A 26,440-nucleotide genomic window follows, 5' to 3' on the forward strand; every position below is an offset into this window, starting at 1 on the left:
GAAAGATGCTGCTGATCTGTCAGACAGTAGTTGAGTTTGAACCTAAATGTGCATTTAGCAGATTGTTTATCGTCTGTGCTTCTTTTAAAAAAAAATAGATTACTGTGACTGTGCACTGGCAAGAAATTTGTCTGGATTGTGCCCCATTACTGCTGACATAATCATCATTTCCAAGAGAAAGAAATCATAATTGTCACCATAGCACATTTGCAGTTGGAAGTGAAATCAGCCAAGAAAATCATCCGCTCTCTTGTTTATGTGCATCTATGCACTGCTTCTGTGCAAATTTGTGGAATTTCACTCAGAAATTAAATTTTTCAGTACTAATCACGCAATCAAACCTCTTGTTTTTACAGAGCGTGACTATTAACAATACTGTCATATTACAAAAAATCCCACTGCCACCATTTATTGTAATTACATACACCAGGTAGATTTACCAGTTTGACTGTTACAATAGTTTGAGCCTCCATAAAAAATGTCTGGGACAATTCTTGAACTTGGTGGCTTCTTGGCCAATGACTGATCCAGATGTGACCGTGCACATCTGTGGTATCTTAGCTGTTCTCATGCAACATTAAACGCTAATATCAGCCAGAGGAAAATTGGCTCCTGTCACAGATTGAACATAATGTTTTACACCCACTTGGAATCTGTCACACTAATTAAATCATTACTGATTAGAGGCCAGGAAGCTGCAGGAAACATTCTGACGTCTTCCGCCTGCTTGTAATCTGTTTCCTCTGCAGCTCCACGTGACCGTCAGCAAGACATCTGTGAAGGTTGTGTTGGATTGTTCTGCGGTTGGGGAGAAATCAGTGAATGCTGCTGGAAACATTACCACAGATGGAGTGGAGATCTTGGGAAGGATGGTTCGGTCCAGAGGGAGGAGGGACAGCTCCGCACCAGTCAGTATAAATTTTTGTCTGGGTCACTGTTAAGTGCGCTCTTAATGCAGACTGATTACTTACCCGTTCGGTCAAAATTTCCTCTGGTCACAGATGTGTGCACGCTGACCTTTAGACAGACAAAAGGATTACACAGAATGTCTATCTTTACCTGACAATGATTATTAAAGAAACCACCTTTCTTATAAAATAGAGGGTGAAGATTATTGTCTTAATTGTTTTTACTAATGTTGATGAACTTTACAAATGAGCCACATACTAGTCCAAGGCCTTATTTATAATCTGGCCTATAGTTTAAGACGAGCAGACACAAACATGCCTGACTCAGTGCATCAATTCTCAGCTGATGATAAACGCTTGTGCAGACAAACTCTCTCAAAATATCATCAACTACATCAGTTTCAAATGTGTTGATACTTTAATCCCTGTTTGGTAAGTTTAGACCCTGTGTGTAACCGTATACTTGTTTTTACAGTTCCAGCTCCAGATGTTTGACATCATCTGCAGTACTTCCTGGGCCAGCAGAGATAAATGCTGTGAACTGCCAGCATTGGTAAGGAAGTCTTACAGAACTCCTACACAGCCTTCCTCTTCTCTGCTAATTAGAGCAATAATAGTATTTATGCCCAGACTGAATTATGATGGAACCAGAGTGATTAATTGAGAATTAAGGCTAAACGACTTGAAAAGTTTCTGACTGGCTATTAGGACTTGCAAATACCTGCCGTAACATTAGTGCCTGTGGTCAGGTAGGCAATTCCATTTAAAAATGTAATGAGCACATTGAGGATGAGCAGTTTTTGTTGACTCTTGCGCCACTCAGGTCTTTGCACGCCTGTGTCACAGAAAAGTACGACTCTGCAGACACATTCAATAGCAGAACTCACATTTTATAACTGTTTCTGAAATGTTTGACAAATGGAAAAATGTTGAGCTTTCTCTATATGAATTCATGAACTTCATTTGAAAATGTCCATTAAATATGTGTTGAAGATGTACCGTAAACAGACCTTTTCATACCCGCAGTAAATCAGACAGATGAGAGTCCAACACATGAGAAGCACGTGGCAATGATGTCACCATCTTTGAACTTATGTGTTCTTTCAGAGAGTTGAAGAGCAGTGCCCTCCCTTGCCTCATGCATGTACCTGCTCCCAGGACAGCAAAGGCCCTCCAGGACCCTCTGGACCTCCAGTAAGAGCTAACAAATGTTCACCATGACAGCAATCTTTTTACAACCCCCCCACCTTCCCCAAATGTCACTTGTGTGGGTTCTATGTATTTGATTGAATTATCTGGAGAATATTTCAGAGACAGTTTCTTTTGGACTGATTTTAAATGAAATGTAAAAAAAAAAATCTGTTTATTCCGGCTCAGGTGAATAAAGTCCTTTGCTTGATAAATTTGATAAGATTTGGCGTGCATTAAAGAAACTGATTCACACTTATATCTCTTTTACTAAGGCTAAAGGGATAAAAATCTCTCCATCCTAATGCCTTTTCATCTGCCCTTCCCTGTTTGTTTTCTGTTTATTATTGAAGTTTGGAGTCAACGCTAACATAATGCAATTGTGTTTATCGCTGAGGCCTCGGCCTTCCTTTTCAACCGTTGCTCTTTGAGACTAACTTAAACATCTGACAGAAACACTGATGAAATCCAAGATTAGATCGTTAAAAAACAGACCTTCAAAGTAAAGCAGGAAGCCCTTAAAATAAACACAGAGGACTGGCGACTGTAAAGTAGCATCAAGTACTAACATAAGGTAATGTATTTTACAACAAAACTAAAACAAAAAGGACACCTCAAATATAGAAACTCAAGGATTAGAAAAATACACTAAAGCATAACACAGAAACTCAAAAGCACATGCAGAAAAGTGGAACGCGAAGGGAGCCACGAGTCAAAATGCCCTTTAAGGCAAATAAATATTTAAAAAGTAAAAGATTTAGACTCATTAATTACACTCTGATTGCAGAGGCTATTAGAGGGCACCCAGTGATTGAAAGGGAGAGCCACTATTGTGTTTGAAATGGTAAAAATAAAGACTTAGTAAAGTTATATCAAATATAATTATGTCATTAGATTTCCGTTCCTCCTGCAGCTTCACTCAGGTTCAAGCCAAAAACAGAAAATACTTTGAAAGCCTAATATCACCAGAAATCACTACAAAGTGAGAATCTCTCTTTCTGTTGAAGGCTTCATTGATCTGCCTGAGTCTGACTGTTGAATCTGTCGGTCGGATGTTGGTTCTATTTTGGAATACATTTTTGTGCAAAATACAGACTGCACTACATGTCTCTTATCTTGGGAAATGAGATCATTCACTGGTCTTTTAAGGCAAATCATAAAATTGAATTTCTTTAGCTATGGGCTTAAAGTGTGAGTTTTACATCAATATGCTTGAGACATTAGCTCAAATCAACATGTGCAGTGCCCAGATGTGAAAACATTTCTAGGTAAATTATTATTTTGTGTTCAAATCAATTTAAATACACTTTTATTTTATTTGTTTTTAAAATTATTTTTAGACATGAATTAAACTAGACTTTTCCCAGATTTGAATCACCCTCAGTCTCCAGGGAAGCATTTTTAAGCAAACAGGGGAACATGATGTATCCTAAGTGGACCGGTGATTCACGGATGTGTACATTTCCCCTCCTCACATCCATGTCGTGGCAGTCTGCCTCAGATTTACTTCTCCAGACCAACGCTGTGGTGTGGTGATACTGTGCAATAAAGCACTTTGCTCAGGGGGACAGTGTGAAGTACAGAGCAGCGTTGGCCTCCATGCATTGGCCAAATCAATTCATATCCTGCTCATATCACTGACATGCAGTTACAGTCATACTGACATTTTTAAGATGAATTCCAGTGTGTACATGGAGCAGATTGATATTACATTTTATTGTTGCAACATGTTTCCTGTATTTGTAAGTGAACATTTTACAAACATGCTGCTTTGACAGCTTGCGTTTGATTCTTACTTCAGGGAGGCCCAGGAACGAGGGGAGCCAGAGGAGACAGAGGAGACCCAGGATTGACGGTTCGTATAATGCAGCGCCTCTCTACACATTAAGTTTTAAGATTCCATCTATATTCCATCTGCTTCAGGCCCTTTTTCCAACTTAAGATAAGGTGAAGCCCAGTAATGAGCTGACAGAGTGGGCGGTTGTTCGATAATTATTTCGGAATTTTCACATAATATAACTAAAGTTTAGAGCTTAATCCCACATCCCATTTTTTAGATCTTAATCCCTCCTACCACCTCCTTCCTCAAACAGCCAACTTTAACTTGTGAGAGTTTAGAGAGAGAGATGAATCTGCAGCTAAAGTTAATAAGCCCCACCCACACACTGCCTTCATGTCAAGGCAACAAGCATTGTTAAAAAACATCACTAATAACCTCGGCATGTCGGTGCATACCTTCACCTCCAAGAACAGAGAACTTTCCAACTAGGATTAGAGGCTTAAAACACTTTGGCTGAGAGAGGTGGTAATTTTTGAAAAGCTTGCAACCTAAACTTCTACCATCCACCTGTAACATTCAGCACAAAGTTTAGCCTTTTGGAAAAGTCTAATACTAATACGAGCTGGGTGTAAAACCAGTGTTATATTTTGGCTGCACTGTTTGCTGAACCAGTCTACAACCCTCATCAAAAACCTCATTTCTGAACGAGTCCATGAAATTTCTGCTGCTTGTAATTGCTTGAATCATAAAAGGCCACACTGGCAGAACTGGATTACACATGAGCAAACACAGGTCTTGTGTTTTTTCCTGTAGTAGAGGTCATTATTTACAGAGGCTTATAAGCAACAACACATTACTGCAAGCTGGAAAAGCAACCAATCTTGTTTTGTTGTCAACTTGTACACAAGACATTAAAAATAAATTGGGTGTGTTAGATTACGTTTAAAAACAAATCTTAAACACTGAAATTATTTTATTTTATTTTTTTCACAGGGACCTCAAGGGCCAGTAGGAGACGCCGGTCTTCCAGGACCGCCAGGACCACCGGGTCCCCAGGGACCCAGTGGTCTGTCTATTCAGGGGCCCCCTGTAAGGCTGCATTTGCTGGCATGCTGTGTACATAAAAACAGTGCAGTGCTAAATCTTAGAGGTGCCCAGTCTTGGAAAAGTGCTGTAATTACATGATAATATCAACAGCATTGGTATAAGCAAGCGTGGCTGATTAGGGCTCTCAAACAGTTGAGGTGGAATGTGTTTATGTTTTAAGGGAATAAAAACAGTCTCCTGCAATGAAGCATCACTTCTAAAGCACAAAAAATGTTGACCAACATGCTACTATAGGCTTTAAAGTGAACTCCACCTACTTATCCCAACTCACAATGAAACTGTTGTAGGATTACTGGAATCACCTTATTACAATAATGTTTGGTAATGGTCTGCAAAACACAGCAACAGCAGAGACGTAACCACCTTGTCTGTTACAGGGTGTTGCTGGAGAGAAAGGAGAGAGGGGGGCAATTGGTCCACCTGGACAAATGGTAAGACATTGTTAAAAAAAATATCAGATAACAGTTGCCACAGCGCTGAAGTCTGTATTGAACAAACGACATCACGTCAGGAGAAACAGTTTTCTAGTGATTTTCTCCCCTCAAATTTTCTGGACCAAATAAACTGAAATTAATCCTGGGTTTGAACAAATCCACGTGTGTGTGCGCATGTGTGTGTGTGTGCGTGAGAGAGAGAGCGCAAGGCAGTGTTTATAAATCATTCACCTTACAGTATATGTGGTGAGAATTTAAATTGCTCCCACAAGTATTATCACTGAGGTTCCCTGGACCCCACAGGCTGACAGAAATTAGTTGTTGGCTCTCAGAGGCACATTTCTCCACTTTTCATTATCATTTGGCTCACTTCTCCTCAGCTGTATTTGACCTTTTCCACATGTAATGTATATAAAATACATGCATATTGAGGGACTTACCTTTGTTCAATGTATAATGAAAAGAACATTATGAAGTGTAAAATGAAACACATCATTCAGCCTTTGTAGCGATCATCGAAATGTTGGAGCTACCTGCAGCTTCTGATTTCAGAATTTATTGTTGGAGCTCTTCATAAATAAAAAGGTGCCTGAATGCCGCTGGATGACAAATTCATTCATTTTCTTCATGCCCTAAGGGCAGAAAGTGGCACTGATACACTGTCAGCTCTACAAAATTTCATCATGGCAGACAGAAAACTAATTTATTACCCTAATAAATCAATGCAATACATCCTATATGCTTACATAAGGTCCAAGATTTAAAGCAAAAGACCTTAGCTCTCACTAAGTATGGCAATGTCTGTATCATTTAAATGCAAACTAGTAAGAGCAAATCACACAAATGTTTCTTAGAGCTTGAATAGTACCGTAATATGGATGGGATAGTTTTTATAATGGTTTGGAAAGATTTTAAAAGGAAATCTGCACTTTTAGCTGGCCCAGGCAGCATTTATTTCCATTAAATTCTAAAGTTACAGTCTGATGTCTGTAGTAAAAACGTTTGTGTGTGTTGCTGACAAATTCACATCCAAGTGAATTCGTTGAGACGTGAATAATCATTAGTGGCCTCCATTATTGGGCAGTGAACCAGTCCGTGGTAATATACTGAGTTAATTTAATGGTGTTCTACTGGGAGCTCTGAACAAGGACAGTGGTACTGTCCTGTTTCCTGTGTTTCTACCATTACCAGCTATTATAACCTTTGAACTCAAGTGCATTTCTCATTGGTTGAAATTAAACCTGTTTGCTGAGAGTTTAGGAACTTACCAAACTCAGTATACCAACTATACAGGTAAATATCGAAAGCATGAAATACCATATTAAATCAACCATTAATGATTGCCCTCTGGTACTGCTAATAATCCTAAATAATTTTGGAAGGGAGTGTTTGCATGCATCCATTTAAAGATCAGATCTTGTACAATGTGCAGTATTAAATTTTTCTCTTAATACATTGTGCCTTCATAAAGTGGCATGATATTTTTTTCCTTTAATAAGGAGAATTAAAAATGTAGTTGTTTCGGGCTTAACACCGCATTATCGCTGTAGTCAGAATGTAATAGCTCCAACCTCTACTCATGAGAAGAAAATGTCTGAACCAGCCTACAAAGAGCTGCAACACTTCCTGATGCAGCACAATCTGCTCCTCTCTTAGCCGGCATGGTGCTATTAATAAAAACTGGCAGTGCTACCCTGCACTGCTCTGTGTTACAGGGTAATAATGCATTTTGTCAGAGACAAATATGAATGGGTGTGTATACGCATGTGTGTCTGGGGCAATATTGTAGCTTCCTGGGCCCCGTTGTAATATATGAAGGACCACAGAGAATAACCCCACTCTAAAACATCAATTACCTCTCTAGTTCTTGATCATGGCTTTCTCGCCCTGCCACTGTCTGTCTGTCATTGCAGCCACTTCAATCTGAAACTGTCAACATCTTGTTATGATCTTCAGATTTGACCCCATAAAACAGCTGCAGTGTGCAAGTGTGCCCAACTGCCTCTCGTTTCTTTCTTTTAATTTGTTAGAATGTGTGCACAAAGGTTTATGTTAATATGGCCATCTCTCTGTCTCTCTCTCTCTCTCTGTCCTTGTGCCCTGTAATTTGTTGAACCCTTAATAGTAGTAAGTGTCCAGTTTTAGCGGCTCCCCTCTTAAAACTCAAGTGTGGAAATAAATCACTCCAGCTCTTAATCCATGGCTGTATTTTGGAATCAGTCATGTGCGGTGACCTGCAGCACCAAAGATGAAGGATATATTGGGCAGGTGATGGAGCACAGCATAGCCGCATGCTGCTCTCGTGCCCTCAGCCTCACAGCCTTTTCTTCTTCCCACTGCTCTGCTGCTGCTTGGAGGAAAGGGTTTTCTACATTCTCCATTTCGTCTGTGGTGAAAGCCTGTATTCACTGATATTCTGATATCTGAGTTGATAGGATCTCATCACTTCAGATTCTCATTTTCTTTTCTGTATTTGCTGTGACTTGCTGTACTTTTTGTGCCCTCTAATCTGTTTTGTGAAAATAAACCTAATTGTGTTTTGCTTAGGGTCTCCCTGGAGGTCCAGGTTCCCCTGGGAGGGATGGCCCCCCAGGTGTTAGGGTAAGACAGCACCCTGACTGCACTTGTTTGGAAATATATGTGCATTGTGTTGTTGTGGTATTGTCATTAGGTTTCATTTGAAAGTTTTCGAATGCTATTCTGAAAACATTTGTGTAACTTTATTGTAAAAATCAAATGTTTGATTGTTATGTGGTTACCTGGTCTGTCTGTGTGTCTGAGTTAAGTAGAACTATAACGCTTAGTTATGTCATTAATTTTATCTATGCAATATATGTGTGATGAAACTGTGAAAACACCCTATTTTCTTCACATCTTGGCTCATGGAAACATGTGACCCTCCTGCCGCTTATAAATTATCCAGCACTGAGGAGGTGCTCTTCTCATCAAAATTCAGCTTGTGTCTCCAGGTTTACCATGCAGCCCTTTGTAAAAATACAATAAAATAAGTGTATCTCTCTTATCAATAGAAGCTACATGGAAATAACTGTTTCAGAAATCAATGCAGACGTTTGACTCAGTTCAAATTGACCTTTTCCGAGAAAAAGGTTCTTAAATTTAAATGTCAGGATCATAAAGAAATCAGTGAAATAAACTTACAGTGCTTACTGCATACTTGCTGCTATTGGTATGTAACTGATTTGCGTCGTAAAACTCATGTAAAGATTTGAGGCGTGTTTTGGTGAGAAGTAAAGCCTCCAGAGTCCTATTAGTGGCTTTGCCAGGGCAAATGTTTACTGTGTGGCATCAGAGTGACTCTCATGAGGCTTCTAAAGTCATGTACCGGTAGTGGCTCAGAGAGGATGACAGCGATGTAGAAGACTTTGGCTTTTTTTGAAAAGTGAATATTCCCAGGAGCGCTAACCGAGCTTGAGGCTTTTACTTTTGTGGGGCGCATTTAGGATGTAACTTCACGTGGGAATTTCCTTTGCAAAAATGTTCTGTCACCATTATGGGATTAGACGGGCTGTACGAGGGAAACATTCCTGGAAAACATCACAAGAAATCAGAAGCGGTTTGTCGAGCTTTTTACTGAAACACCCAGCACACGTGCATCTGTGCAAAAATAAAACAGTGAAGCTGTTTTCCAGGTGTTCAGCTTCCAAAATATCTGTTGTGTGACTTGTATGAATGAGGCATAAATACTGAGCTACACCAAAGCGCTCATCATGAGATTACATATCATATTATTATATGAAATTTAAGAGATCTGAATTTTAAAAGTGCCTGTTTTTATATAGTCTGTATGAAAGTAGAACCATATCCACACAGTTGCACATATCTGCTACCCCTGCTGCTGTAGTTCTATGGTTAAAAATACTAATATTTAATAAATAATTGTTTTATTCATATGCATCGTGCAGGGTCTGACAGGTAACGCTGGTCCTCAGGGACGACAAGGACCGCCAGGACCAGTTGTAAGTCTCTTTTCCTGGAGTAATGAGCTTGTTATTCTCTGTCACTGTTTGTCACAGCTCTATTTCTGCTTTTCGTTCTCATTGCTGCTGCTTTTAGGGAGCACCAGGAGCACCAGGAGCTCCGGGGCCTGGTGGGTCAGCAGGGTCCCCAGGAGAACAAGGGCTTCCAGTGAGTGAGCTTAGACTTCTTAGACTCTGACTCAGCTAAAGCTGCAACAAGGTATTAACTAAATGGGGTGGAAATCTTTACAAAGGCAGTGTAGAAGAGCAAGAATTAGTCATCAAAATAAATGTAGTGGGTGAAGGTTTTGAAGGTTGCATATTTAACAATTAATAAAACCAAAAAGATGCGCAAATTACGCAAACTAAGCAGAGAAAAGCATGCAGAGAAGAGCATTAAACTTTGTATAATGCTAACAGGAGCAGATATCTGTGACAGCTAATCTAAGTGGTGGGTCAGCCCTGCAGGTCAGCACTAAAGTTTGGCTCAGAGAAGAAGAGCTATAAATCACTAACTGACACCTTCTCCTCTCTGTCTCTCTCTGTCTCTCTCTCTCTCTCTCTGTCTCTCTGTCTCTGTCTCTCTCTCTCTCTGCTCTCTCTCTCATACACACACATATGAACATATACACTCAATCAGTGAAAGATCACATCGGCCTCATCTTGATCTCAAAGATATTTCATATGAATGAGCACATATACAACTAGATATACAAAGAGAGTCAGATCTCTGTTCTGTTTGTCATAATCCTCAACTTTTAGTGTAATCTTGACCTCAATATTCAATTGTTGGGTCGGTTTCTGCAAAGCTTTACTGGGTCTCTGCAGCAGTGTTATTTAAAGAGTTTTTTAGCTAAATTAGCATCCTAATAAATGCATAATTGCTTCAGACTTTGTGCTTCCTAGTGCAGAATTTAATGATAGTCTCTTATCATTTACACAGATAATCCACATTCTTGTTCAGATTCTGACACGGAGCCCATGTAGATGTTTTTCTTTTCATTTCTCTGTTAAAAGGAAAAGATAAAAATACCTAAATTTTGGATAAAGGGCGTCGTTGGTAGAGCAGACATTCTGCAGTTGTTTTAAAGCACTAATATTTGCTTTGGAGACGGTGCATTTTGATTTGGTTTTTCATGCTTCCCCTATTCAACTGGTCGACCTTTGTTTGTCCAATATAGACTCTGGAAGTCCAGGGGAGAAGGTCAAGGAGTTGACTTTAAATGTGGAGATCTGCATCACAATTCAGTGTTAGAACAAGCTGTCTGTGATGCGCTACAGTGTTGCTCTATACTGTGATATGCAAATCGTTCCTCAGACCTGCACACTTTGTGGCCTCTCTGCACGACTACACACCGAGGCAGTCAATTGTGGTCAAGGACGAATCCCCCAAGATAAACAAGCTTCTATACAAAAGCCGTAATGGCATCAAGCTGATATTTATCATATCAGCACAGAGCTTTCTGGCCAGGAAATATCTGTCTTTTATTTGCCTGTGGTTTCCAGTGCATCGTGCTGTTGTGTGCATGCAGGTTTGTTTTATTTTGCGATCAGATTTGCATCTGCCTTATCTGCCTGTGGCAAAGAGCAGAGACTTATCCAACTAAAATCACATCTTTAAATGTAAATTGTGTCTGGTTTTACCGACTCTTAGTGTATATGTGTGTATGTATGAGGAGGAGGCACAAAGAAACAAGAGTAATTGGGTGCAGACATTAAAGGGAAGATGAGCGTGCTTATTTCTGAATGCTCCTCTGTGCTTCAGGGTCCTGCTGGCACCAAAGGAGATAAGGGAGAAAGAGTAAGTCAAACCACTCATGATCATTCTTTCAGAAAATCCATTTTAGACCTTTTGTTGAAATATTTTTCTTTACTATATATATATATATTTCTTTTTAATTGTATTTTTTTTTACATTCTTGATATGTGGATGAAAAGAGTCTCATCTTCAGTGCACTTCACAATCATTTTTTTGGCAACAATGTGTGTTCTGTCCTCTCCCTTGACCTAATTTAAAGCAAATCAAATTATTGCTTGTGGTTCACTCTTACAACAGAGCAGGTTGGGCCTTTTTCACTGACACTGTAGTCAGCCCAGCACCTCTGAGGGTAAAGCTTTATGTTTGCAAAGTTGAAGCAAACCTACTTATTTCAGCTTTTCCCCCCTCACTTTACTTCTCAAATTGCTTTTAATTGTTACTGTACCTGTTTAAATAATCAGCACCTCCTGTAATGGCAACTTCCTGTTTGCAAGCCTAATCTGTAAAACCACTGAAATGTCTTGGATTGTTTTAATGGTTCAGTCATGAATAAACAGATATTTGTTCATTTAAAAAGTGGAGCTCTTCAGACTTTTACAATCCCGCAGGTTTAATTTTGAAAAAGTGGATTTGTTGCTCAGTGAAATACAGCCATTTATGCAAAGTTTATGACCCAGTTAAAGAAGCACTAGTGAGAGAAATAAAGTGGGTATAAACAAGCACAGAGCAAGAGTGATTAGTCAGACACTAGTTTTGCTTCTTTTGTGTGCGTCTGTGTTTCCTCACACAGAAAGTCTGTTTAGAAGTCGTCTGTGTGGTTATCTAACCTCAGGCTCTTAAATCCTCATTTCATCAGGGTGATGTACAGTCCCAGGCTGCAGTGCGCGCCATCGCACGGCAGGTGTGTGAACAGCTTATCCAGAGTAAGTAATGAATTATACCCACACACCTGTTCAGGTACATTTCTGTTTCTCCTGGGATTATAAAGGCTTCCTCGGGTTTAACGACTCTCCTCTGCCTCCTGTCGCAGGCCACTTGTCTCGCTACAACTCCATATTGAACCAGATCCCCGTCCAGTCCTCCACGTCAGTCCGTACAGTGCCAGGACCGCCCGGTGAGCCAGGTCGGAGAGGTCCCCCTGGACCTCCGGGTGAGCAGGGCCCCACTGGTAGGCCCGGTTTTCCTGGCACCAATGGGCAGAGCGGACGACCAGGAGACAGAGGTGGGAAAAGGCGTCGATCTACTGATCTACTAATAGTCCTCACTCTGTTCCACTGCTGTTTGAAAATGGAAAAGTGGAACTGCAAAGCTGGGATTCCATCACACAGTCACAGTTCGTCTTTTGCTTTTATTTAAAGACAAATTTATGACGTCTGCCCAATAATAAATATGCATCAAATCGGTTCTCGGATGAAGCTCTGGGGTTTTCATTAAATGTTTACGGGAGCAGCTAGTGAAAGCAATGCGGTTGCAGTGTAGATGAGATGCATCGCTGAATGCAGAGCGATCCATTTTACTTTTTATTAAGGCTCTTTGACTGTGGGCCCCCAGTTGGAACTGCAGCCTTCTTGTTTGTTTGCCACTTTTCCTCCAGCTTCGACCTTCACGCTCACTCACAGAGAGGTTGTATCCACCCAGGCAGGTTCCATGAGGTCATTCCACGAGTACTTAAAAGAGAACCAGCCAGTATGAGTCCCAGTCATCATCACAAAAACATGTAACTCCACAGCGCTGAACCACTTACACAGCAGACTGTCCACACACAGATTTATGAAGCCTGCTGCAGTCAAATATCTGCTGGGAAACATCCAGGATGCTTACCTTCTCTGTGGCTCTCTGACTTTTGATTTTCCACATTAAAATTTATTGTCTGGGGCCACTGGCTAACCAATCACTCCCACACACACACACACACCACACACACACACACACACACACACACAGAGCGTTGCTTTGTTGTTGCGTATACTGACACCAAGGACCAGAGTAGGCCACAATTTACTAAAGATCTATGGCATCAGTAATATTATAACTCAATGACCATTGTAATAATGGTGTCATTAAGTTTGATGGCTCGTGTGGTTTTGACGACGAGGAACAAAATCATGTTCACTTTCACATGAGATAGAGAACATGTCACAATTTCGGTGGTAAACATAGAAAATCCATTTATATTTCAGGAAGGGTAAAACATGCTGCGCTTCCTATTTACTGAGGTAGTTTATTAGAAGCTATAAAAAGCGGCAGCATGGTAGACCTTGTCTCACATCAGCGCATATAAAACGATTACATTATGTAGTTCAGTCGGCTGCACCATTGCACAGCATCGCGGAGACGACTCTGCTTCTATTGCACATTTTAATAAACCCAAAACACAGATATTTACCCCGCCTTGTTTCTATCAAACATCCCTTGTAACACTGATTTTGGAACAGAAAGATTTATTCCAAGCTTCCTGGTATTCCAGAGGCTCACATGATGCATCTGAACTGTCCTGAGGTGATTTATGAGGCCAGGAGGAGTGAGAGATGCCGTCCTCTCCCTGTCACAAGGTCCAGGACAGTGAGAGGACGTCTCCCTGTTATTCTAAGTCTGGAGCTCCAGCCTTAGAATAATCACTATTCCCTAAACTGTGACGGGGATGATGTGTGACTTTGGATGTCACGTGTTTCCAGGTTTACCAGGAGAAAAGGGGGAGCGAGGGACCCCGGGCGTCGGGAGTCAGGGACCTCGAGGGCCACACGGACCTCCAGGTAAGACATGAAGACCTAAAACAACTGATGGCACCTTCTTCAGCGTCAGTGTTCAGATGTCACTGCAATTAGCGATCCTCTCTAACCACAAACTTTTACTGATGTTGCTTCACCGCTGGATGCTGCCTTTTTAGTGTTTTCGGAACAGGATCTAAAAAGCAACCCGGTGCGTTTTGGGTCAGCTTTACTTCCTGTTAAATCTCTGTTAACGGGAAAAAGAAACCGTTTTGGACCGTGAATGCAAATCAGCGCATTGATTCCCCATCACCTCTCTGTGGGGTCGAGGATAGTGCTATGAAACTGTGTCTGTGCTGGGATTTTCTGTTTACTGTGGCGCGATCAATACTCAGCGAACAAGCTGACACAACTCCCCAGAAAGTTGCCTGTCATCAGAGAAGCGTCTGAAAATGAAAATATATGCAAAAGTAAGTTTGATGAGAGCGGAAGGTGCTGAGAAAAGCTGTCTGTCTTCATCATTTCCACCTCTGTGAAATAATTGTGGTGGAGAGAGTTTGGCGCATCGAGCTCCAGTCAAAATATTGATTTGATATCTGTGCTGACTGCTGGCGCGAGTCCTGATAGGTCCATTTCTCTCATGTAAACAGAAAAGCACAAGTGTTGCTCGGCTGCATCTCGGCTAGTGTCTGACGTTGCTGCTCCGGCTCTCTGGACATTCCTCTGGCAGGAGCCTCATCCATTTATTTAGCGTTATTTTTTTGTTTCTGTGTCAGCAGCAGGAAGGGAGTTTAAAGATTGATGGGATGATGACTGGATGACAGATGGAGCCTTGACTGGGCATTATTAGTTTACTCTGTTTTTCTTCCTTTGTGGTCTCACCGTTTGTCAAATGTTTGCTTTCTGTGGCTCTGCAGGTCCACCCGGTGAAGGTCGGGCAGGCAGCCAGGGCCCTCCTGGTCGTCCTGGTAACCCTGGAACACCAGGGAGACCAGGTAATCAAGGTGCACCGGGACAAACCGGACCACCAGGATACTGTGATCAGAATTCCTGCCTGGGATACAATGTTGGAGGTAAAGATTCTAGAGTTGATGTTCTCCCATGATCACTAATTTAACTGCTATTAAATATCAATAGACAGTAATGCTTTGAATTTAAGAGAAGAAAAAATATCTATTTTTGTGAAAGCTAAAATTCAAAATTACAAGAAACTATTTTGTTTACTTTCCCAGACCAACTTCTGTTTTACTTTGGCTGCTTTTCTCCGTTCAGTCAATTAGCAGTTATTTGGATTTATTTCAGCTTCCAGATGCAGGGCATGACCGGAGTAGTTGCAGACCAAAGAGCACAAAATACACTGTACCCAGAAAGTTGGGAACTTGTAACTAAAACAAAAATAACATTCAGAGGGAAATATTTTCCTAAGTGCCCTGCAGTCAAATAATGGGAGTCTCAGAATTTACACACCCAATGTTTCTTAACATTGGGTGGTCATGTTGGTTTTACTATAAATATTTAGTTTACATTTAGTTTTCAATTTAATTCAGAGGTTTTATTGTCGTGAAATCTCAGGTAGTGGAAATTCAATAGATTCTAGATTCAGAGCTAATAAAAATTAAACCAAAGAGTCAGTCATGAGCAAAAATGGATTTGTCCTTTCGCACTACATCTGGTCTTCGATTGTGCTGACATTTATACTGTGTTGGATCTGGACTGTCCTCCACATGAGCGTTTGCTGTATGGTCCTGCATGTTCTCATCCTCTAGTGCTCCAGCTCTTTTCTGTGTTACCACTCTTTATTGGTATTTTGGTGTGTATTGAAAGAAAAATTGAGTTGTGACACAGTTTCCCTCCTAACAAAGAGCTGATATGGAGATAAAAGCTGTCACACACAAACACACACATGTGCACACGCACACACACACACACACACCGGGTTGTTTTGAGGAGCAGATTCTGCTTCTGCAGTGAGGTCAGTGGTGTTTGATGGGGATGGGTTTCCTCCTGATATGTTCTAACATGGTCTCTTCCTTCCCCCTCTCTCCCCCTCCTCTCTTTCTCTTTCTTTCTCTCTCTACATGTTTGTGAATGAAGTTCAGCAGGATTATGGGAATGATTACTGAGGAGCATCCTCCAGCCGTCCTCCTCCTCCTGTGTTCATCTACCTGCATCTCTCCTTCTGTGCCCTGTATATAAGACTAGAAACTGGGGAAAACTGATAAATTGTTCCTCCGAAGCCTCCGTATTTCTGGGGATGGATCACTTCTGCTGGTGTTTGACATCTAATCCCTGCAGCCAGGATTTCACTTTTTTAATTTTGGTGCTCAAGAGACATCCCCCCCCCCCCCCACCCCCTTGCAGAATTACATTTTTAAGGCTGTGCTGTAAAATCTGTTGTTTTAATGAAACAAACCCAATTTGCTTTTCTTTTATTAGCAAACTCATAAAGAAGCATGGCACCACAATAAAACCAAAATAAAATCAGCTTTGTAGTCTGATTTTGGTCTGGTGTACAGTTTTACCAAAACACCAGGCTTTTCTGTCAGTACAAGCTGAAACTGGATCTTTTTTGGGTCGGCTTTATTTCTACCATTTGAACATCTTGACAGAGCTGGGTTGCTAATCTGGCTGTGTCATCATTTGGCAGTGTGAGACACAAAAATGGATCCATTTAACTTCCCTCAAGGCCAAACAAAAGCCCGTAACAGTGCTGCCATGATCACCACCACTGATGCCAGAGCCATCTGTCAGCAGACTCGGCACACAATGCTTTTCTGCAGCGTCCCCCCCCCCCCCCCCCCACTGCAAAGCTGATCTCGTCCCTCAGAGCTTGATGAATCAGCTGAATTGTGATGAAATGCATCCATGCGCTGGGCTTTGTTCATCACTTCCACTCTTTCTGAGTCTAAAACCTAAATTTTTAACTCCGAAACGAGTGATGTTTTCCTTGTAAATTTCCTTAACTTTTTTGATTCTCCCAGTCTTTTTATTTTTGATGATTGTAGTTCAGAACCTTGCTTTTGCAGCTTGTTTTAGAACCTCTTTGTATTGCACTGCCTCCACACTGCTTCATTATACTAATAACTGACCTTAGCTCACCCTTCTCTTTGTTCCACTCTCACCCCGGTGGTGGTGGTTATTTGTTGACTGTATTAATCTCCAGACGCTCAAATTGATCTTGATTATTCCCGCCACCCCAGTCCAAACCTTGCCTCATGGAGGCTACCAACCCTACAACCCTGCTCCACTGACATACAACATCCAAGAAGAGGACGGGGAAGAGGTTGAAAACGAGCCGGACGACTATTACCGTGGCCATCCCTATCAGTACTATCCCCAGCCGCCCCCTCAGCAGGTCCACGCTCGCCGCGGCTACCCCGCTACCCCGACCCACTCCGAGGACACTGAGGTGAGGTCACCGGGCGTGGCCAGAAGGTTCCCACGTGACGTCGTCATCGAGGAAGGTCAGGAGGGAGGACATTAGAAGAACGGACTCACCTGAAGTGCTTGAGCTTTGCATGCCATTATACTGTTGTAAATGAAAATGGCCACAAATATACACTGTCCCCCATTCAGCGGTTTCCTCCATGAGGTGTAAATATCTTTGTGAAATCTCAATAAAGGGGGGGTCCAAAAAGTGCCTGATCCATGTTATCATCATCCAGTGTTACAGTAAAGGTAAGATACTTGCCACAGCTGATGTCATGACTGAACATGAGAAGCTGCATGGCCCTTTGAACATTTGTTTGTGGCTTGATCTGTTTTATCCAACGTTTATTGCGTATTTTCTAGAGAAAACCAAGCTGTTGTTGATATTTCATTGATATTGATCCCCAGATTTGGTCTTGTACTTCTGCACCAGGTTGGTTCATTATGGTGCAATATCGGTCTTGCACACTAGGGGCGCTGTTTTGTTCCAACCTCGTGCTGGAATGACGCCTGGCTCTCAGCAGCACCAGTAAAAAATTGAACCGTGCGTGTAAACTGTCCCCCTCCTGCACTCCCATCTGACAAACAAGCACTAAAGATTATTTAATCTGTGAGCTGCCCTGCTGGATTTGGGATTTAAACTTGTCGAGTTGTTTTAACGAATGTTTCCACTGTCCCCTCTTATTACGATAACCATTTATTTATTTCACATTTTGTTTGCTTTTATAATCAATAAATCTGTAATTGACAAAACAGTGTTTTAAGCCATTTGTTCAACTTTAATGAAAAAAGGAAAAAACTTTATTACAACCAAACAAATATGTTTATTAGTTACAACAGATAGAAGAACCAATAATTTCTCTTATTGATGAGACCAGAAGCTCTACCCATAAATATCTTTACAGGGCATATAAATGTGTGTACAACATGTAAATATCTTAACTGCTTTCTTATGTTTTGGGACAGAAAATATTGGTTCTGTGTGTTTCTATACACATCTCAACGGCCACAGAAAGGCTGGATCCAGCCACAACGGGCTATCAGGTATCCCATTATAACAAATTCAACTGTAGCTTCCAGGGTGGAATTTATCTGGAGTAAACTTGGGGGTTCGGTCACGTCCGGCAGCCTGGATTTCATTTCATCTTGTAGTCTTGAGGTCTGTGGACAAAGCACCAAACATTAGTATGAGGAGGCATAGAGGTCTGCAATAAGAATCGATTTATCATGAAAGACGCAGCGAGGATCTGCAGAGAGACCCGGAAGCAGAAAGGATCTTATCGTTTCTCTTTTTTAAATGAGACCAGACTGTCATGGAGGGTGGGTGGGGCGGCTGATAGCTCAGCCTGCTGAGAAGCAGAGGGTTCTTGGTTCAAGCCCCAGTGCAGACAACACAGATGGTGTTCTGGTGGTAGGGAAGGACCAGATACACCCCCAGAGAACTGCCATGGTACCCTTGAACAAGGCACCAAACCCACAGTTTGTATACCCTCCCTGTGACCCCAACAGCACTAAAGCAGTTGACAAGACGCAGTGAAGATCCACAGAAATCATTATGGCTTCATGCATCCCGCCCCCATTTTGAACAGTAAATGCTTCACTGACTTTGATACAAAAAACAAACATGTTTTCAATTGTAATAGCTCTGCCATCATCTACAACAGTATGTTTATGTTGATTTTCTGCCTCAGCTGTGTGTTGGTGTGTGAGAGACAGAGCCAATGAGTCTGCATATCCAATAATATTCTCTCTTCTGCTCCAAGGTTTTCTGAGAGAATATTAACTATATATTTAATAAAAGGGCATCGATTCAATTGCACCGTATGACCTCATCAACCTCCCCAAGATGTAAACTTTACAGAGCGTATACACACACACCGACACACACATGAACAGTGCGCTGAAGTAGAATTTTCAAGGATACTAACTAAGCAAAAGTCTGTCGTTTAAATACACCAGGATTAGTTTGACCTTGACGACCACACAGCGACAGGCCTGAGCACATGCGCTGATTGGCTAAGATTGGACCAGTGACGGAACAGAAGTGGCTCATTTATCACCACACCGACAGCAAAGCCGAACACCAAAATCAACACATGTGTGCACATGAGAGAGAGAGAGAGATGTTTAAATTCAGAGCTTTTACCATTTTTAAAACCAAATGTTTTGTCCAAAAGTAACAGATTGAGAGTCATTGAGATACTTTCATAGCCCATTTAAGTACTAATCCACCACTTCAAACACCAAAACATCATCTCAACGGCCTCTTTAGGGAACCACACAAGTAGTTTTTGATTTTGGTTGCCAGGGTAATGAGATCAGAGGTTCCTCCTGCTGCCCAAATAGACATGGACCAGTCTCATCTACTGGAGCGTTTGGGGTTAAGGTCACGAGGTGGAAACGGCCTGCTTCTTCACTTTTCCCGCCCACCCACCAACCACTCATTTGTCATCTGTCAATGGCTCACAGTCTGAAATATAAAGGGCAGCCGTTGGCATGATACAAATACTCAAACAGAATAAATAACGTGCTCGACAGGATCCGGGCGGCCGAGAAATGCAGAAGTTCCATGTTATTTATGAGACTGTCAGACATCATGCGGGGAGGCTGTGGTTTAATTTGGTTTGACAATACAACAGTTAGTAGTTTAGAGGCTGTAACTGGTGTCCTCAAAATTAAACTTAATGTAATATTAGATATTGCCCACATACACAACCAGCCATCTTATTAAGTCTGTCCCGACGTGATCTGCAACCTTGACCTGGACGAACACCTAGAAGATGGATAAGGGCCTGGCTGAGCAGGTGGATGAAAGGCTGCTCTCAGTTAACCCCGCAGACGCACAACAGGACTACATTATCATGACGGCAAACCACCGGTCACCGTGTCAGGCTCATCTCCAAATGGAAAAATGCTTCCCTGCGAAAGTCATGAATATAATTATGCTGAAAAACATATGCTGGCCCTCTCTCTCTCCTCTAAATGTGGTGGTGGGAGAAACAGGTGACATCTGATGAGTCTTTGAGATAATCTGTCATCTTTATTCATGTTATGCTCAGGCCAGGTCTGATTTGTTGGGTTTTAAAGTGCCATCAAGCATACACAGGGTCTGGACGCGCCCTCTTGATTGTATGCTGATGATGGTGAAAATATCCTGTGTGTTACAATGACTGAGCTTCTAATAATGATCCTCCTGCAGGAGACTGCACCACACTTCTGCAGAAAGGAACATCCTTCATTTGAAAGAAAACGGAACAAATGGCACTTCTTGGTACTGTAGGCTACTTCCTGAGAGTTGATTTTGATGAAGCACGCTGCTCATTCGCTAAAGTCTGATCTGTCAAACGTAACACAAACATGCGTTTGTCTCTGACAGATTTTTATTATATAATAATTACTGGTGCAGATGGCAGCATTATACATATGTCACGATGGGCGATCCTTTACACCAAAACCCTCTAAGCAGTAATAATATATCGCCCCCGTCTGGCTGCTCTATGTCAATACAAGCCCAATCCTACGTCCTACATGATAAAAGGCATCAAAACATGGAACTGCACATATGGAGGTTTGACATATGTAAAACAACAATAAATGTATATGTCAGATGATTGTTTGATGCAATATTCCTAACACATATACAAAACTGTACATGAGCATGGCTGAGAATGTCCACCTCAGTGGGTGTGTTGACCTCTTCAGTCAGAGGAGGAACATTAGGGCTTATTTCAGTGTCACCCTGCTGAAGCATGTGGAAGTCACTTGATGATGATGTTTGTGTGTGCACAAAAATAGTGTGTTCTCATCCGCCTGTACAGGCGTATTTTATAGACAGTCACGCCAGCATGCTTCCTGTGTTTATGGACTCTGCCTGTATTTGTGTGTGCTCTACATACGGCGTCCACAGCCTGGGGAAGGCATTCATCTCCTCCTGACTGTACTCGTCGAGTTTTCTGGGGATTTCTCGGGGCTGAGGCAGCTCTTCTGTTAGGTTTGCACGGATGTCGTCCGGCAGCTCCTGAGGAGCGGTCGGTGTGGGGTGGGGGGGACAGAGAAAACGAGAAATAAAAGAGCCGATTTTACTTTCCAGTCATTGTAATTCAGATTTATTTCATAATTGAAAACACCACTGTGAACTGAAGCAGGCGAATGTTAAAAACTATAATTCTGAAAAACTATCAGATTTTTCTTCCTTGACTCTATTCATACATTCAATTATGCCCAATGTCCAATTTTGTTTCATTGCCGGCTGTGAAAGCACGATAGATTTGATAAGCATTACATCTAGCTAATCTGTGAGCAGGCTGCTGAGGTCAGATATTTCATTTTAGTCCCTTTACAAGCCGCGAGGTGTGACGAAACGGCTTCTCGTCGCAATGTTTCGCATTATTTCGGGAACCCGTGAAATTGTAATGCTGCAGCGTGCCAGAGGCCACGTCTTTGAACTGCACTGACAAAATCAGCTGCAACGCTGACACGACTCAGGTTCGCTCCCCCAATTTAAAGACTATGGCTCGAAGTTAAGGGAAATTATTTTAGTCACCTAATATTCAGGCAACGCCATCAAAGTCGCACTCCTTTGCCAAAACTACAGAACCTTTTTGTATATTTCTCCAGAATCCTGCATCTCAACAAGTGCATGGAAAGATCTAAAGTCAGGCCAATTTTCAAACCTTTAAGCGCCTTAAAATCTAATATAGATCTCACATGGATTTTCATTAAATATAGTGTCTGTGGGCTTTAGCCGATTTCAACCAGACTCCAATTATCCAATTACCTACTCTCTTTCTGCTCCTAATATTCTTCCTCAACTCCTGCAAAAGGTTCAATGAAATAAAAAAGAGCTTTAAGAGCTGTGACAGCCGAGATATATTCACAGTTCAAACTACTTCAAAGAAATCCATTGAATTGTTAATTTTGATGTAGTCTGATGGAGTTCTTTTGTGTCTGAAGCAGCAATTGTTTCTTTCTGACACATCATTTCTAGTTATACCGTATTTTCACAACTATAAGGCGCACCTAAAAGCCTAGAATTTTCTAAAAAATCTACGGTGCGCCTTTTAACCCGGAGCGCCTTTTGTATGGATTACGGTAATATTGGTTAATCGCGGCTACCGTAGTCAGTAGGCGTGGCCGAGGTAACAGCAGTAAATTCAGTCCCAAACCATTTCTGTCTGTAAAGACCCCAAAATGGCTCCTTGCAAGAGACGCGCTTTTGACGCAGAGTTCAAACCGAAGGCTATCAGTCACGCAGTTGAACACGGAAATAGAGCAGCGGCAAGAGAATTTAACGTGAACGAATCAATGGTGCGGAAGTGGAGGAAGCAACAAGACGACCTGCGCCAGGTAAAGAAGACTCAACGGAGCTTCCGAGGAAACAAAGCAAGAAGTGGATTAACAAAGGAACTCCAGCCGCTAGATATTGGTGTCAACGGGGCATTCAAAACTAGACTGCGAACTGCGTGGGAGCGGTGGATGACGAACGGCGAACACACGTTCACCAAGACGGGGAGACGGCGCCGAGCGTCATACGTCACTATCGGCCAGTGGATCGTAAATGCCTGGGCATCGACCGTGGTCCGAGCTTTCAGGAAGGCAGGGATTGTCACTGAAATGCCAGACAACACCAGCGACACCGACCCTGATGACGACTTTGACGAGACGGAGCCGGCCATGTTGGACGCCGTATTCGCACAACTGTTCAATTCAGACACCGAAGAAGAAGAATTCGAGGGATTCCTGGATGAGGAATGAACTGATAAAGTGATCTTTACGTGTTTCTTTTGTGTGTTTACAACTTAACAAGGCTGGTCATACTGTGAATATGGAAATTACCGTTTGAACAACGTTGTTATATTGCTATTGTTATATTGCTATTGCTATCGCTTTGCACTACTTCGAGAGTTCGAGTTACCGTATATTGTGTTTGCACTAACGTTTGATTTACCGCAACGGTACTACGTGATAAAAATGTTGCACTAAATCGAAGATTTATTAAACTCCACTATCCACTTGTGATAAAAATGTTGCACTGCCTGTTATAACTCGCTGTTATTAAACGAACTGTATTACGCGAAAACATTACGTCACTCGGGAAAAATAATAAAACAGCTGTTTATTCGTTTTGGGAGTGAATAGAGTTGTGAGAACGGCGGTTTGTATTCTATTAATAAAGTTTGACTGACTTATCTGGCTGTTTTATTGACATTCCTTTTAGCGCAGCTCGATCTAGTGAACGCGTCATGAAACCACAGGCACTACGCAGTTTCTATACTATGCGCCTTGTAACACGGTGCGCCCTGTGTATGAAAATATTTCTAAAATAGGCTGTTAATTGAAGGTGCGCCCTATAATACGGCGCGCCTTATGGTTGTGAAAATACGGTACTTTGTTTTTCAGGCCTTTGTGATGATCATGACATGTGTTTAATGTGTTCAGCAGACCCGATCTGATCTGCACCACAATGTCATTGAATCCATATACAGACATGAAAATACAAACACCTTTTAAGATCTGCACTCTTTCATTCCTGCCTATGTGGTAATGAAAATGACTCTAACAATATCACCGGCTGGGAGAGATAAAAAGGTTCTTGACTTACATCCTCAGGAAAGATGTGTAGCCGCTGCATCATGGTGCGCCGGTGCAGATTCCTGGGCAGCATACCGTACACGGCCAGCTTCACAATCTGGTGAAAAGAAATGTGGTGATACTCGGGTTTTGTTTGGCAGATACAGCAACTTTTCAAATGGCAGAAGCCAGGCAGTTCATCTAAGCCTGTCTCTTTGGATGGTTTTCTCCCTCTGCACCAGAGAGATAGAGACAGAGGTCACAACTCAACTGGGCCTCTAAACATCTGAGTATGCATCATGTTTGGCCTGTGTGACAGGAGCTCTTTTACAAAATATGGCATATCAGCCACCACTGTCGATAACAATAGTATATACTGTCAGCATAAACGATAATAAAGTTGTCAGTATACTTATTTTTAACCTTTTCTTAAAGTCAAATGTCTGGCTCCACACCCATCAGGGCAGAATGTAGGTGACTACAAATTCGGAATTTAATTATCATTGTGTTGGTAACGGTGAAGAAATCATGAATATGCAACACAAGAGAATCTTTTAGAAATATCCTTGAACTGTCATCCCTCACGCTGAGCTCAGAATAAACTAAAAAAACACCACCAGTTCCAATCAACAACTCCTGATGCCTCCTCTCTGAAATGTACATATATGCACGAGGTGCACATCTGTAAGAAGGGCTAAAGGTCAACAGATACCAACATAGAACGGCAAGATTAATCACCAAGAAAACAGTGTGGAAAAACATAAAAATTCAGTCAAAGGTTTATTGGAATATCTAAATTTATAAAATTCTTTCTCCGTTTGGAAAAAATATGTAATGGTCAGTGATTCTTACAGCAGTTGGGTCTTTGTGGTGCAGCTGGGCAGCAGTGACTTGTTTGAAACTACCTGGGTAACTAAAGGCGGGAAAGAAAACACACAGAAATGGGATAAACAGCCATTCATTAGATTGTTCAGCAAACAGGGCAAAGCCACAAATTTCAATAAAAACATACCCTGAGTGAGAGGAATAGACTTTCTGTTCCCATTTATTTCCTGAGAAAGCAATGTGTTTGGTGTTTACTATCACCACATGGTCCCCACAGTCACCTGCAAAGGCATTCGAACATTGATTCTTATATACACACACACACACACACACACACACACACACACACACACACACATACATACACACACACACATAAAGTAGAAGAGCTTCTCTTCCAGAATAACAGACAGGTCTCACGGACACAAAAATGCACAAATACTACTATTTTAACTCACTATAAAATCATCCAGAGCTAGCTTTACTCTCAGCATAATGATATAAATATCATTCACAACATGAGGTATGTTGTGTAACAGCTCAAACTCACTCAGCGCATGATAAATAGGTTTGTGTTTTCCCTGTAACCTAATAGAAGTCATGGCTGCAATCTTCCCAGGAGGCTGCATCCTTGCATCAATCAGAAACCAGGAACGGGCAAATGTTGCCCATTGCTAAATGGGAAAACAGAGATGTTAAAAAAATTACTTTTTAAAATCACTTGTCACCCAAGGTCATCTTATTAGGCCTTTTCTTAAACCCACAAATTTTGGGGGTTTAAGAAATCTCATTCAGCATTGATACATGGGCCTAACACTTCAAGTGAGCTATTGCAATCATCTTTACATGAAGGACATTTTGGAATGTGACAGTGGTAAAAAGACAAATGATAACTTGGCTAAATGTGTTTAAAATTTACTGTACACTACAAATTTACACTAATACACAGCAAATTCTTGTAAAACCCTTCATTCATGGTCGCCTGAATTACAACGCAGCATTACCACAAGCGCTAATCCACAGCAAGACAATAGAGATCTATGCGCTCTGAACATAACTACGTTAAACCCTGTGTGTAAACTACAAGAAGGACTTGTGACAATACACATGTATACCGTAGGTTACAATTATATCCAGTATTTGCAGACAGTCGCTAATTAATTGGCTAACCACGTTTCCACATGTTTATCTTTACGTCGAAAAACATGGACATAAGTAAAAGAAGTTGAAAATTATTACTGTAAGACAATATGCTTACCTGGGCAGATCTTGAAAAACTAGACATTTTCACACTGCTGCTAATACTCTCTTAACAATTTGACCCTTAACGTGAGTGGCGGTTCTTCTGATTATTTTTCTCGGGTAAAACATTCAGTGAAACATCAGTGTTCCGACATCATTAAAACTATCCTCTATCGCACAAACTCACACAAAGTATACAGTTATGATGGAGGTTCAAAATAGCACTGCAATCCATAATTTATACTCATCATTATTAGTGATAAATGGGTGTACTGGAATTTATCTGACAAAAATCGTTTCTACTCGGGTGTATTTTTACGTGACGCAGCAAACCTGTCGCTGAAGGAATTTCTTTTTTCTCCGAGATCGTCAAACTAAAGAATTGCCATTTTATTCACTGAATTTCTCTTTATTTTTGTGTCATTAACCACCAAATAACTATTAATATTTCGTGAAATATATATGATATTGTTGTGCCAGGAATATGTCTCCTTTAGGGGCCGGTAAAATAAA

General features: G+C 41.4%; 2 protein-coding genes across 8 annotated transcripts in view; one reads left to right on the forward strand and one right to left on the reverse strand.

Moving 5' to 3' along the window:
- col14a1a (collagen, type XIV, alpha 1a) overlaps positions 1-18,043 on the forward strand; it is a 71,846-nt gene extending 53,803 nt beyond the window's left edge. For all 5 annotated transcript variants that reach the window (XM_057046305.1, XM_057046310.1, XM_057046304.1 and 2 more), the window contains 15 exons: positions 750-908; positions 1,384-1,461; positions 2,016-2,102; positions 3,898-3,951; positions 4,870-4,965; positions 5,361-5,414; positions 7,965-8,018; positions 9,341-9,394; positions 9,492-9,563; positions 11,160-11,195; positions 12,010-12,076; positions 12,184-12,375; positions 13,829-13,906; positions 14,779-14,934; positions 15,956-18,043. In XM_057046305.1, the coding sequence (XP_056902285.1) occupies positions 750-908; positions 1,384-1,461; positions 2,016-2,102; positions 3,898-3,951; positions 4,870-4,965; positions 5,361-5,414; positions 7,965-8,018; positions 9,341-9,394; positions 9,492-9,563; positions 11,160-11,195; positions 12,010-12,076; positions 12,184-12,375; positions 13,829-13,906; positions 14,779-14,934; positions 15,956-15,984 (1,266 nt within the window). In that variant the 3' untranslated portion in view covers positions 15,985-18,043. The remainder of the gene's footprint in view (positions 1-749; positions 909-1,383; positions 1,462-2,015; positions 2,103-3,897; positions 3,952-4,869; positions 4,966-5,360; positions 5,415-7,964; positions 8,019-9,340; positions 9,395-9,491; positions 9,564-11,159; positions 11,196-12,009; positions 12,077-12,183; positions 12,376-13,828; positions 13,907-14,778; positions 14,935-15,955) is intronic.
- Positions 18,044-18,048: 5 nt separating this feature from the next.
- On the reverse strand, positions 18,049-26,317 carry mrpl13 (mitochondrial ribosomal protein L13). 3 transcript variants are annotated; one of them, XM_057046317.1, is made up of 7 exons: positions 25,944-26,317; positions 25,144-25,359; positions 24,873-24,991; positions 24,713-24,773; positions 23,892-23,978; positions 21,187-21,308; positions 18,049-18,451 (listed from the first exon to the last, which is right to left on the reverse strand). In XM_057046317.1, the coding sequence occupies exons 1-7, from the start codon at positions 25,968-25,970 to the stop codon at positions 18,427-18,429; spliced, it is 657 nt and encodes a 218-aa protein (XP_056902297.1). In that variant the 5' UTR covers positions 25,971-26,317; the 3' UTR covers positions 18,049-18,426. The 3 variants fall into 3 exon arrangements, with proteins under 3 accessions (XP_056902297.1, XP_056902299.1, XP_056902298.1); XM_057046319.1 differs by having other exon boundaries at positions 24,873-24,912; positions 25,236-25,359; positions 25,944-26,296; XM_057046318.1 differs by having other exon boundaries at positions 24,873-24,966; positions 25,236-25,359; positions 25,944-26,226.
- Positions 26,318-26,440: the final 123 nt, after the last annotated feature.

This window comes from Takifugu flavidus, chromosome 10 (genome assembly GCF_003711565.1).
Source record: "Takifugu flavidus isolate HTHZ2018 chromosome 10, ASM371156v2, whole genome shotgun sequence".
NCBI classification, from domain to species: domain Eukaryota; kingdom Metazoa; phylum Chordata; class Actinopteri; order Tetraodontiformes; family Tetraodontidae; genus Takifugu; species Takifugu flavidus.

What these genes read in the sequence shown, in the direction of transcription:
- mrpl13 (XM_057046317.1), bottom strand. Translation starts at nt 25,970, where the DNA reads ATGTCTAGTTTTTCAAGATCTGCCCAG. An exon ending in TAGCTCTGGATGATTTTATA is followed by an intron (nt 24,992 to 25,143) that starts GTGAGTTAAAAT and finishes TGTGTATATAAG; the next exon opens with AATCAATGTTCGAATGCCTT. An exon ending in TACACATCTTTCCTGAGGAT is followed by an intron (nt 21,309 to 23,891) that starts GTAAGTCAAGAA and finishes ACCGCTCCTCAG; the next exon opens with GAGCTGCCGGACGACATCCG.